This window comes from Melospiza georgiana, chromosome 1 (assembly GCF_028018845.1).
Source record: "Melospiza georgiana isolate bMelGeo1 chromosome 1, bMelGeo1.pri, whole genome shotgun sequence".
Classification (NCBI taxonomy): domain Eukaryota; kingdom Metazoa; phylum Chordata; class Aves; order Passeriformes; family Passerellidae; genus Melospiza; species Melospiza georgiana.
Genome location: NC_080430.1, coordinates 31,647,305 through 31,660,130, shown reverse-complemented (window position 1 = coordinate 31,660,130; position 12,826 = coordinate 31,647,305). Strand labels below are relative to the sequence as shown.

At 38.1% G+C, this 12,826-nt stretch overlaps 2 protein-coding genes across 3 annotated transcripts in view; both read right to left on the bottom strand.

Annotated features, from left to right (window-relative positions):
* ABCB5 (ATP binding cassette subfamily B member 5) overlaps positions 1 to 5,672 on the bottom strand; it is a 74,646-nt gene extending 68,974 nt beyond the window's left edge. Inside the window, exon 1 of the mRNA XM_058022508.1 lies at positions 5,591 to 5,672. The gene's annotated coding sequence lies outside the window, so the exon portion shown is untranslated. The remainder of the gene's footprint in view (positions 1 to 5,590) is intronic.
* Positions 5,246 to 12,826, bottom strand: part of ITGB8 (integrin subunit beta 8) — a 48,209-nt gene continuing 40,628 nt past the window's right edge. Inside the window, exons 14-15 of one of the 2 annotated variants that reach the window (XM_058022547.1) lie at positions 5,591 to 5,716; positions 5,246 to 5,354 (exon numbers count right to left, since the gene is read on the bottom strand). In XM_058022547.1, coding sequence (XP_057878530.1) covers positions 5,268 to 5,354; positions 5,591 to 5,716 — 213 coding nt within the window. In that variant the 3' untranslated portion in view covers positions 5,246 to 5,267. Of the gene's footprint in view, positions 5,355 to 5,590; positions 5,717 to 7,998; positions 12,803 to 12,826 lie in introns of those variants that run through there. The other variant, XM_058022555.1, reaches the window with a different exon arrangement.

Below are 12,826 nucleotides of genomic sequence, written 5' to 3'. Positions count from 1 at the left end.
GACATTTCCTTGAGTCCTGTCACTGATCACCACAGAGAAGTGATCAGTGCCTGACCCTCCTCCCTTCTTGAAGCTGTAGCTGCAAAGAGGTTTCCTCTCAATGTCCTCCAGGCTGAAAGACCAAATGACCTCAACTGCTCCTCATATGGCATCTCCTCCAGAACCTTCATCATCCTTGTGGCCCTCCTTTGGGCACTCTAACAGCTTCATGCCCTTGTTATATTGTGGTGCCCAAAACTGCACATAGGACTCGAGGTGAGGTGTCCCCAGCTCAGAGCAGAGGGGACAATCCCCTCCCTTGCCAGGCTGGTGATGCTGTGCCTGATGCATCCCAGGACATGTGTGGCCCTCCTGGCGGCCAGGGCACTATGGCAGGCTAATGAAAAAGGAGCAGTTGGCAACAGATAGTTCTTCAGGAACAGATGCTGTAGCTGTCCAAAAAGGCAAAAAGAAGGAAGAACACTAGAAGCACCTTTCCTGAAGGGAGAAAGGGAAAGTCATGCAATTATTGCCTCTGTGGAAAAGTCAGCATATCTGTGTACGGATTTCAGAGTCAGATAGCTGGCCCAGAGAGAAGTGGGCTAATGGAGACATTCATTGAGGATGCATTGCAGTTGCTGAATATTTTGTCTTAAGAAAAGCTGTTTACTTCTGCTGGCAGAAGTAGGCTGGCAGGTGAGATCAGGAATGTCATATTGACAAGTGAAAGGAAGTATGGCTCCAGTAATAGGTTTCTCTTAACTGGATTGTGCGTGCTCTCTCTTAATGCAAATGCCCTTCTGGAATTAGGATGTCCAGCAGGAAGGGAAGAGGAGCAAAATGCTCTGATACAGCACATGGTTCAGACATATAGGCAAACATACAATTTGCCTACAAAGTGCAAGGCTGGTTAACCTTAGAGGTAGTGGGTTGCAGTGAGTAGAATTTAGGCAACCATCAATCACGTATAGAAGAGAGAAGGTAGGAAATTCTGGAGGAAAATATTTTCATGCTGGAAAAAAAGCTGGAGACCAGGCTTCTGTGAAGCCTTTACTACAGCCTGTGCAGAACAGGAAACAGAAGTAGAAAGGCAGAGCTGTAATACTGGAGGGTGTATCTGGTGGAGATTTTTGCTTCACCAGGAATGATGCTATGTGCTGAAAAAACAGAATTATGAATGAGAGAGAAAAAGAGAGAGAGGGGGAGAGAGACAGAGATCCTTCTTGAGCCAAAAGAGAACTGAACTTCTAGCACTTTTATGCCAAAGGGATGTCAGGAATCATCTTTCTTTCATTCAATGGTTTCAGAGGTAAACGGGAAAGTACGCTATAATTCAGTATAAGACCTCTGTTAAGCAGAAAGACATGAAAATTCTGTATCAATTGAAGTCATAAAAATGTTAGGAAGCATTATAAAATGAAAAGGAAGAAACATCAGTATGTCCCTAGTAAACAGGTGGATTGTGTACATTCTGAATTTTGAAAACAGCTCTACTCCATCATCCATAATGGAAATGAGAATGTCAGTGATAGGAGAGGAGCTGAAAAGTGCTGCAAAGATGATCAAGGATAAGGACAGGCTTTGGTATAAATGACTCTGTATGTTTGGACTTCACAGTCTGGGAAAGGTGACCTGGTGACACATGACAAGCCTTCCAGAGAAGAGTGGCTGGGGTACAATGTCCCCTCTATTTGCTTGGGAGCATAGTTCCTGCATTCCAAATGCTGCGTTCAAAACCAGAGGAAGCTCTTCTTCATACAGCGGTTCCAGACTTGGTGGCTGACTCTTTTTTCTTTTAAATTTTTTCTTTAAAGTAAACTCAATGGCACATACCTGAAAGTGAGGGCTACTGATTTACCAAAGGAATTAGATGTGGGAAATGCTGAAAAATTTAGGCTAGGGGACCTCATGGAAGTAATACTCAATTAGAGTGTGCTTATGCTTCCCATGGCAGCTTGGCTCCACTGCTGGAGACAGATACACCATGCTAGAGGGACTTCAGGTTTGAGAAAAACCCTGGCTATTCTCATGGAGTACTGATATAAAAAGTAAGGACTCTTGTTGGAACACGGTTCTGGTGCTGTGGGAGCACTTGTCACTTCCATATCACTAAGGTAAGGAGGGCACAGCATCATTCTTCTTCCTTGTGAACACTGTAAATTAATCTATTTGGATGACCTCTAGGGAGGCACCAGGGGAAATAAAGTATCTAAAAATATCATTCCAAGGGGGATGTCAAAAATACTCAAGAAAAAGAGAGTTCTTCAGAAAAGTCCCTCACATGATAACCCTTAGAATTAGTAAAATTTCAGGTATGTTATACTGCTGACTTCAGGGCAGCTGTGTATAAATTGACTACACATTTTATATCCAATAAAACTTCAATAGCCCAGGTGCTGTAATCATATAAAACTTACAATACTGTCCTCTTTGCCAAAGCTTGCTGAAGGATAGCAATTCCCTTATTTTATTAGTTCAAAGGACAGTTGCAGACTTTGCTGGCAAGCACTTGCATTCACCTATGGAACAAGGAGGAACCAAGCACTGACCAAGTAAGGGAATAAAATTTGGCAAGGTAAAAACACTTGAATTCTATAGGAATACAGGCACCAAATGTATCAAATCACTTAAATAAAAGCATTTAGACTGGGCAATACACTTTACTTTGGGATATTTCAATGATGCTGACAGACATTTGTTGATTTTCCTTCCTCACATAGATAAAAAAAAAAAAAAGAAAAAAAAAAACTGAGTACAATAACACACTTGACAAAAAGTCAGCTAATTAGACAAGCAAAGTTCTTGGTTAGTACAGGAAATAACAGTAAATTATGCATTACATTATTTTCAGATAGATTAAGTCCAAACTACTTTTTTTTTTTTTTTTTTTTTTTTTTTTTTTTTTTTTTTTGGTGGATGAAAAGGGGAAAAATAGAAAACATAAGAATACTCCACAATATTTGCTAGCAGAAATTCTTGGTGATCCAAGAGAGAACATCAGCTAAGACAATAAATAAAGCCTTTCATGTTTTGGATCACCAAACAAGTTCTGTAAAAGGTTGTGTTTTTTTAAAAGAAGGGATATAACATACTACATTAACATTCCTACACTGCTATATATCTGATATCAAAGGCAATCTTATGGATTTGATATTTAAAGCTGCTCAGCGTGTTCACTTCTAACAGAGTCTTCAACTGAACCACAAGGGCCCAGCAACTTCACAGAAATGAACCTTGGACAGAACTGTTGAATCCAGAGTTTGTTTGGTTTTGGGTCTGAAAATTAATCTACTTGGTTTTCATTTTAGACAGCATGAAACACTTTTAGTCTGTCACACAATAATAAATCTTCCTTCTGAGAATAACACTTTTTGGATTTGCAAAATGATCTGACACATTATCTTTTCTTTCTTTGGGCCAAATTATTCTTTTTAAAAAAATCAAAGGAGTGAGGAAAAAACTTCTGCTTTCAAAGGCGTGAGATAAAAACTGGCAAAGGAATCATTAATTTATTATTTTTAACATTGTGATTAGGACCTATTTGTGAACCAAAAATCCCTGGGTAAGGTGCTGTGTCTGTCTTCTATGTTTTAGGTTTAATGTGCTAGGCAGCATCCAAAAAGGATAAAAGAAAAAAATAAATAAAGACACCAGGGAACTTCAAGTCACAGTTTCCACACGATAGCAGTTAGCCATTAACAGAAACAGGAATTTTAAAAGGAAGATCCTGCTATGCATATAAAATTAGGGGAGGAATCCCATTTGAAGCATATACAAAAAAGGTGTGTGAAACTATGCCTGGATATAGACTGACAGGCTGCTTAGCAATCAGGGATGGACTTGATGCTGAGGAAAAGTTAATTTGGATGGAATATGCAGACAGACACACACATAAACATGCATAAATACACACACACACACACACACACACACAGTTATACGAAAGAAATGAAAAAAATCTGTTATCAGAATGGGGATATTAGAGGTTCTCTATGTCTCTGGGCTTTGTATGGTGCAAACACCCTGCAGTCATTCAAGGCTTACAGCAGGAGAATTCCTGTGAGTATCTATGGGCTGGCTAGTACACCAAGAAATAGCCCCAGCTTCTGAGCTCTGGAAAGGAGCAGGGGAATGGTACTGCACCTGACCAAGTTGAGAGATGCTCTCTCTTTAGCTTTGCACCACAGACTTTAAGTTGTTCTTTTCTGCCCAAAAGTAAAAAAAGCTTTCCTTATCAGCTGTTTCCTGATGACTCACTCTGATCCTGTGTCTGCAATTTTCAAAGAAGACACAGGTAGAGCTCCATTTAGATCTAGAGAGATACACAAGAAGAGGAGAAAAGAAGCTGAGAAAGACAGGAAGTATTGTGGTTTTTTCTCCCACAGGAACCTGAGTGCTGCTGCAAAATGATTCAAGGAAAAAAGCCAACCATAAACACTCCTGAAGACAAGGACAATCTAGAGAACACCATGATTAAGTTGTGTAAGTCTTTGAAATTCCCGCTTTGTCTAGAGCAGAGTAAAGCAAAAGTGTGTCCAAAAATTGTATGAAAAACCCATCCAGTCATGCCCCCATCTCCTCAGCAGGCCACACATCTTACAGCCTCAGCGATGCTTTCAGAATGCCTGTGGCAAGGCTATGGTCAAAGCCCAAAATATCAGAAGGGGGTCTGTGAGAAGGCTTCTCCTGTGAGCAGTTTTGAGAGCAGAGAAACACCACTCAGAGACAGGTTCTGGGCTGTCCAGATTGCTCAGGCATAAACAAGAGGCTTAGGATGAGGCTTAGAGTCCCAAAAGGGGGACTTGGCAAGCAGCAGAGCTGAAAGAAATACATCACAAGTACTGATTTCAATAAGCATATGTGACATAACTTGGCATTATTATGCTTTTGTGGTTAATAATTTAGCTTTATCTGCTTGCATACACATCATCTTTATTAAGCAGTAACTGTACTTCATGAATCATGAAGTTCAAGGCCAAGAAAATAATCAGAGACCATGCTATGCTCTGTGCTGAGGAGATAGAATGGTTTACAAAATATAAGGAAAATTCTACTTTCTGTCACCCACCACAGCCCCTGGAATGAGGAACCCCATGATAATGCTGGGGCTTCTGGAGTACTAATAAATCAGACTGGAAGCCTGCTTTGTATGAATTCTGTACAGTCCAACCCAACTTGGACCATTCCAAGACTCCCAAGCAGATGATGAGCAGCCAGAAGAACTGATAGCACCTGTGCTCTAATCACAGCTTCAGACCACTTGAGATTCTGTAAAACTAGATTTTTATTTACTTTATACGATACATTAAACTGCTTGCTTTTAAACCCAGGGTAGCAGGAATGCGTTTCCAAGGTTCTTGTCTTTGTTGCAGAACCTGAAACCAAAAGAAACCACCCATTTGTCAGATTAACTCCTTACTAGTCAAAATCAGTCTGTTAATAAAGTTTTTATTCTTAATTCTAATCATCATATTTTGGTTATTATCAGGCGTATTCAGATACTCACTCAAATCAACTCTAATGCCATTTTCTCTGAATATTCTATCAAATTCTGCATCTACCATGAAAGGAATCATGCAGGCAGAGAAATTCTGTAACAGAATACACGTACATGACTGGTGTCAAAAAAGTGGCTGAAATCAGGATCTCTTTCCTCCTCCAGCTTTAGAGGCTGTAATTTAGGTTTCTTTTCTCTTTGGAGAGTCTGGGCAGCAAGCCTTTTCCTTGGCAATGGCATCTGCAAGAAAATAGCACTTGCATTAGGTTAGAGACACATTTAGCTCCTGTTGTACTGTTGCTGACAACTGTGCATATGTGGGTAAAAATTGGCTAAATACAATGCCAGTGTCACAAACCCTGTCCTGGCCTGGATATTTAAAGGTATATAGCTATGAATTAGTTACTGGATTACACAACATAGGAAAGAAGAGAGGAAGAAAGATTTTATACAGAGCACTTACCATCATTTCAATAACATACAGGATATGCCAACACTGCTTGGTGCCAGGATCACTGGCTATGGGAGACTTAATTGTTAACAAAACCTCAAAATGGAGGCCTATAGCTCTGGCTCAAGTTATATGCTTGAATTCATCTGAAATTCAGATCTAGGTTTATGTTCACTCTGAGTAATGATAACATGAATGTTTTCCCAATAGAAAGCTTTCAAGGAAAATATGTATTTCTGTTTATAGGGCTCGCTCCTCCTGCTTGCTCTGGGTGTCAGTGAAGGTTTATTATGGCATCTGTGAAAGGAAATTTCTCAGACATAGTCTCATCATGCATATATTAAGATGATGTTCCGTGCTTTGATAAAAGAAGCAAAAAATATTTACAGATTTTTCCTGTGATAATTACTTTTTTTTTTCCTTACAGTTTTGACTTTTTCTTAGTGTTTCTCTTTTATTGGACACTAAGCTACATGATGATTGAGAACACATCAGTTGTCACTTGATTCTCTCTCACTCCTAAAGCAAAAACTGGATCATGTTAGCAGCATGGATGGGCAGTTTTATTAGTGATGTCTGGCAAGTGTTTTAGTGCCGTAGATATCTCTTACTGAGGCATCATGGCAAATTTTAAATGTCCTTATCCAAGGCATATCTAAATCCTTTTCAAGAAAAATTTCGTGCCGCTGTGCAAGGCAAATGCTGTGACTGATTCTGCACAAGGAGAGGATGAGAGAACCTTCCCCACCAGTGACATGTTTTCACCAATACTCATGAAGCGACCCAAGTGTGCAGTGAGTGGCACAGATGAGGCATCTGCAGAGATTTACCCATTTCCAGAAATCTAGCTCCTCTACCGCCCAACAGGGCAAGGGAAAAGAGAGGCTATCACAACCGTGTATCAATCTAGAGATTGTATTTACACAGGAAGCATCTTCTTGTCTTCTACAAAATACTAGCACCTCCTAGTGCTTCCAGGTTTAGATGGGTTGGGCAAGGTAAACCCTTGGTGGTGGGCAGCTGCACCTCCTAACTGATAAATAGTTTTTTGCTCCTTCCCATCTTCTCAAAATTCAACCTGAATGTGCATCTACTCATTTGCCTACATCTGATAAAAAAAGTTCTCTTTGTATTTTATCTCCTTGGACATGGTATTGTTCAATTTTAAAATAACCACAATCATATCTTCCCTTTGCAGATATCAGTACACCTCAGTAAATGTGCTTTATACTTTTAAAAGCAGGTGAACGTCTCTTTCTTGTCACAGATATATTTAATATCAAAAATATAAAAAATCCATATGGATTAAATATTGATTTTATTTTTTAGAGAGCAAGTACAATGATGTTGCATTAAAATAATGCTATGTCATAGTTGTTACAGCTCTGATAGAAAAATAAACATCTCAATATGCTACAGTGTAACTCATTAATAAATATCACAATAAAAGTTAGTAGTCAACTGAAATTAATAAAACAGCTATAAAAGTATACTATTTTAAATAATAAAATATTCAATATATTTCCAGATGAACAAAAGTAGTGATTTAAAAGTATCATTCAAAATGTAAAAGGAGCAGTAAGAAGTTATCAAATTTAAAACCTCTTCCCTTACTAAAATTCTCTATGCATAAAATCTAGACACACATTATTTATTTCTCTGTATTTATTTTTTACAAAAGGTAGTATATGTTAAATAGAAAGTTTAAGACCGTAGTATTATTAATTGCTGTCACACAATTGCTAAGTAAGACACTTTAAAGTAGCATTATTTTTGAAGCAGTAGTAGCTAAGAGTGAAGATGCCAGCACAGTGAATTCATCCAACACTAATGCATCTGCAAAAGACTCATTTTTCAACATCTCCCTTCAAAATATAACTGAAACAGCCCAAATACAATATAGGTATCAGGATGAAATGTTAGAATTTCAACAGAAGTAATTATTTTAACAAATGCCACACACTTTAAGGTTTTTTTAATAGGTACCTTTTTTTAAAGCATGTTCAGAAAAGGAAACAAAGAGAATATGAAATTCAGATCAGCAGAAAGCTTAAGAATCTAGAAATTTAACCCCTCAACCCCTCCCCCCAGACATGCCAACCATTCTGAGCTACCCTGCTCTCGGTGAAACCCCACTGATCTGGCATGCTATAAAGATTCATTCCTGTTGGTTAACTTAAACATTTTCCCCCCTCTCCAAGAATTTCAGTCCTGTGTAAGAGCCAACAGATACCTGTGCATCAGAGCAGCCTTGAGATCAGAACTAAAAATTAGTGTTTTTCTTAATGATTGCTTCATTTCTGCTTTCCCCTCTGTTGCAAAATGGTAGCCAGGACATTGTCACCAGGTGTCACTCAGTTGGGACAGAGTAGGAGTCACCCAGCACTGACTCAGCACAAATGCCTCTGTGAGAAGTGCCCTTTACAGCCCCTGCTCACATTCCTTAAGGCTGGCTGGCTGGTGGAGATCCAGGGGCTGGTGGGAAGTCAGCGGGCAGGTGCCCAAATGCTCCCCAGGAGCCTTAATGGAGCTCTGCAGCATCCACGTGTACAGGCTATCCCTTGCTGGGCTGTGTGCAGGCATTTTTGATGAGTAAAGATGCAAAAAGCCTGCAGCCTTAGGGTTCAGACTGCATACAATGCAGTCCCAGTCTGCATTGTGCGCAGTGCCTGCGATGCAAACCTAGGGCACCAGCGCTGCCAAGCCAGCCCACTCCAAAGAGGCTTCCTGCCCTGACAAAAGGCAAAGTGAGATCTCAGAGCACCACTTCTGCCCCAGCACTGTCCCTCTTGAAGTCTCCACACAGGCAGCCATGACCCTGCATGTCTCTGCCCTGGGCATCACCAGACTCTATGCCTACTTTAGGACAGAGGGTTGCTTGAAGCTGTTTCACACATTCACTCCCACGGTTTGCAAAACACGCACACTAAGCAGGAAATAAATATTATATATGATCATACTGGGAAAAAAATATTTTTCCATTGCAGTCAGAAGAATGCTTTACATAGCAGGTTTTCATGACATTATAGAGAGGAAAAAATAAATCCAGTTGTAAATAATAGCTAAAATGTAAACTATGCCCATACGAACATCCTTCCTTTTTAAGGTTCATTTTTAACCTTGCAAATGTAAGGGGATTTCAGCTGGGCACAATGAAAATTCCTTGCATACCATGTGCACGTTTTCTGGATGAAACAGCTATTTTCCCACACACTTCTGCAGCAATCTTATTAGTGTAGTAATGATTCTTGGAAAGAACTTCTTCATAGCATTTTTCATTTTATAGTACTCAAAAAAATCTGATGTAAAATACATACTTTTTAATTACATAAACATGCAATTTCTGAAGTGTCAGGCAAATAACAGGTCAAAGGTTAAAAAAGGGAACTAGAATTGGAAAAGTATACATATGGATTTTAACAATAACAAATATGCTGTGAAAAGTCATGTACATTCTTCATTTGTGGGACCAAATCTAAAAACAATTCCCCAAACTAATGATGAGAAGCAGCAGTATCTGCTGGTATATTTTTGGATATAAGCATGCAGTAGGATTATTTGACTTTTTTCTAAATTTTTTTGAAGAAGCCCCGTATAAAAAGTGTTATTTGAGAACTTTGGAACACTCTGTTCTGAGGTTAGTTATTTTTTCCCCTATTTTTATGAACATCTTTGATGCACAATACATTGAAAACTAATATGAACTAATTTGTCTTTAATATCTCCCATATTAAGCACTATAGGAAGCACAGTCCTCCTGCAATCACTGAAGAAATTCCTTGTGAATTAAAGGCTGCTTTCTCATTTAAGGTCATGTGCTGAGGGAACACAGCTCCCTAAATAGTGAGGCTTTTGTTGAGCTATTCATCTCCTGCAGCAGCTCTTCTGAAAAACATGGTCAAAGGCAGAGGGAAACAAGTACCAAGCAAAGCCAGAGTTTCTCATGGACAGATTCCATCCCTAGAAACAAAGCCTCCTCCCAAGAATCCTGCTCTGTATAAGCTCCCCACGGGCCTTCTAAAAGCCTTGACCTGTCACATTAGCAGCAGCTTATTCTCTTTCACCAAGCCTCTTCCACAATACAGCAAAAGCATGAGGGAGATGCAAGAAAGCTTTTTCTCTTTTTTTTTTTTTTTGTTTATATATATACATTTTTTTTAATCTCAGGACAGCAAGCAGCTTACAGTGCAATTTGTCCTGTGAGCCTGCTGTTTTTGACCAGAGTATTTTGAACATTCAGGCAGGTGTCTGATAAGGAAATACTGGCCATGCCCTTTCACAGGCAGCAGTCCAATGCCAAGTGCTACAGAAGAAAAGCAGTAGCAGCACGATGTGATGTGTCTGGAAGATGGGTATTACAGCTCAAGTCTTTCTTCCACCAAGAACCCACTTCCATTATCCCTTACCCACAAAACTGAACTCCCTCTAACAGTGAAAAGTAATTTCTAATGAAAAAAATATATTTATCAGTTCAATAAATGCTTTAGTACATGCTTTAAAAGCCATTATGGGGTGAAAATAGATTCTGAGGAATCTTTTTTTTAAAGGGTTTATCACACTGTTTAAAGAATATAATTAACCTCTTTTTATATACTTACATATACTTCACTAAGCATTTTTAAAATTTATGTTAAATAGCAACCAGAGATTGTTTCCCACTCACAAATTGCCATGAATTGTGACAAGGATAAAAGCAGGTCAACCTTTATAAATCTTTTATCTTTATCCCACCAAAACCAGTTGTTTGAAATCTTTTAATTTACACAGGAGGAGAACAGTCCTATACACTTTAAAAGAAAATGAGAGTTTAAGGTGTAGTATTAGACTACAGAATTAATCTATGACTAAGGTTCTACAATTAAGCTAACACTAAAGTCAGGGTCAGTGTAAAGAAATACTCTTTTTGTTAAATGAGATAATTTTACCTGTGTGGTAGAAAGCTCAGGACCTACTTCAGAGACTGCTTTAAAAACATTTAATAGTCCATTTTACACATTTAAAAAAAATTCCTAAGCTTTTATGACTAATGAAAGGTCCATTGTCTGTGTATTATTTTTCTCAATCCCGCTTGATCTGTTACCCAAGAAACTTAACACTCATAAAACACTCATCATTTTTCTACACCCTGCCTTCCTTTCAATCCTCACAGTGCTCACGTTTCAGTGGGAATTTACAGAAGAAATACAGAATAGGAAATACAAGTAATTTCTAAAGACTGCACATAAGGAAGTCCTGCTTTGTTTCTGTAACTCTTATCTATGACAAATAGTGACAGTATTTAGTATTAGTAATAAATGTTAGTGAAATTATAGACTGTCTTCTGAGATGATTTTTTTTTTAAAACCAGCAAGGTTTTAGTGCATTAGAGGTTGATCAGATTTTCATAGGGTTTCAGCAGCATACAGTTAGTAAATCAGACTGACACTTCCAGCAAGCATATAACAATAACGTGTTCCACCACTCTAGCTGGTTTCAGGGATAAAAAAAAGATGCTTCTGCTTGACTTTTTAGCTCCCATTCTGCTCTTAGATAAGATTATATTGGTTCCTCCATGTTTGGAAGAGTTTTGCACATTTCTGGAATGCAGAATCCAATCCATATTTATAAAGTCAATTATTGTGTTTTGAGAAAAATACTCTTATTTTCTTCACTTTCTTCTAGTTTGCAGGTTCTTTTCTCCATCACACACTGGACACACTTCTCAATGCACAGTCACAAAAAAGTGAAGTAGTTACAAAAATCTTAGAAAACCTAATCTCATCGACTAATTTACATAGAGAAAAAGAGCACATGTAAAATCAGACTTATGCCTGACATCATATAAAAAGATCCAAGTCCTTATTTGGCAAAACACTGACATGTAGCTAGCAAACCAAACACAGCTCTGGTGTAATTTATCTATTTGCAATGGATTTGATGCTGTTGACTCTAAAGGTGTAGTCTGCTGGCAGTGATCATCATGTAGACCATGCTGTTGGGTAAAGGAACTCTAATTTTCTGTAGCCACTCAGTTTCCAAACACCTTATGTTTTGTATAAAATTGGGGCATTATATTTAAGCAAGTAAAACAGCTTAAAATTACTCTTTATCAGATATAAATTATCCTTAAATGACATAATCCATTCAAAAACCCCTATAAATATATAATTTATCTGTGTATGCATGCATATGTGTATGTATACACACACAACATACACATATACCAGGAACTAAACACTCAATCCCATCATTTTTTTGATGAAAAGATGAGAGGAATAAGCAGACAAATTAGTGGAATCTGTCAACTGAGAGAACTATAAAAGTACCATTTACTCTATTAAAGAGCATTTTAATAGTTTCATCTATTGCTATAATATACAGCAATGTTAATACTCCAGTCACAGCTTTTGTCCATTCCCACAGAGCACATCAGTACCAGCTACATGTAGAGTGAGATCAGTGCTTTGTCAGATCAGTTTGTATCTACATTCTAGGCCATAACTAAATAAATTAGAATATGCTAAAGTGCTACATCAACACTAATGTTTCTGAACAGTAGTAACGCACATTTCTCTTTCAAAAAAATTTAAAAAAATACAGCAGCTATAGTTCCAAACATAATCACATAATGTGAATATGTTTACATGTCAATTTGTTACAGTATTCAACAAAATGCACAACACAAAACCATATGGCAACAGTCAAGACTCCCACAGAGTACAAAAGGTAATTTCTTAAAAGTCGAGCATGATGGAAATAGACATTTGCAGTCTTCAGAATTCACACTTGAAAGTTTCGTTTAATCGCAACTTGCTGATGTCGATATTTATTTCCTCTGGTTTGTCACGTCTGTATGTTACTGTTCTTGTACAAACTGTAGGCAAAAACATCTTATCCTTGAAGGAGAAGATACAATTTTT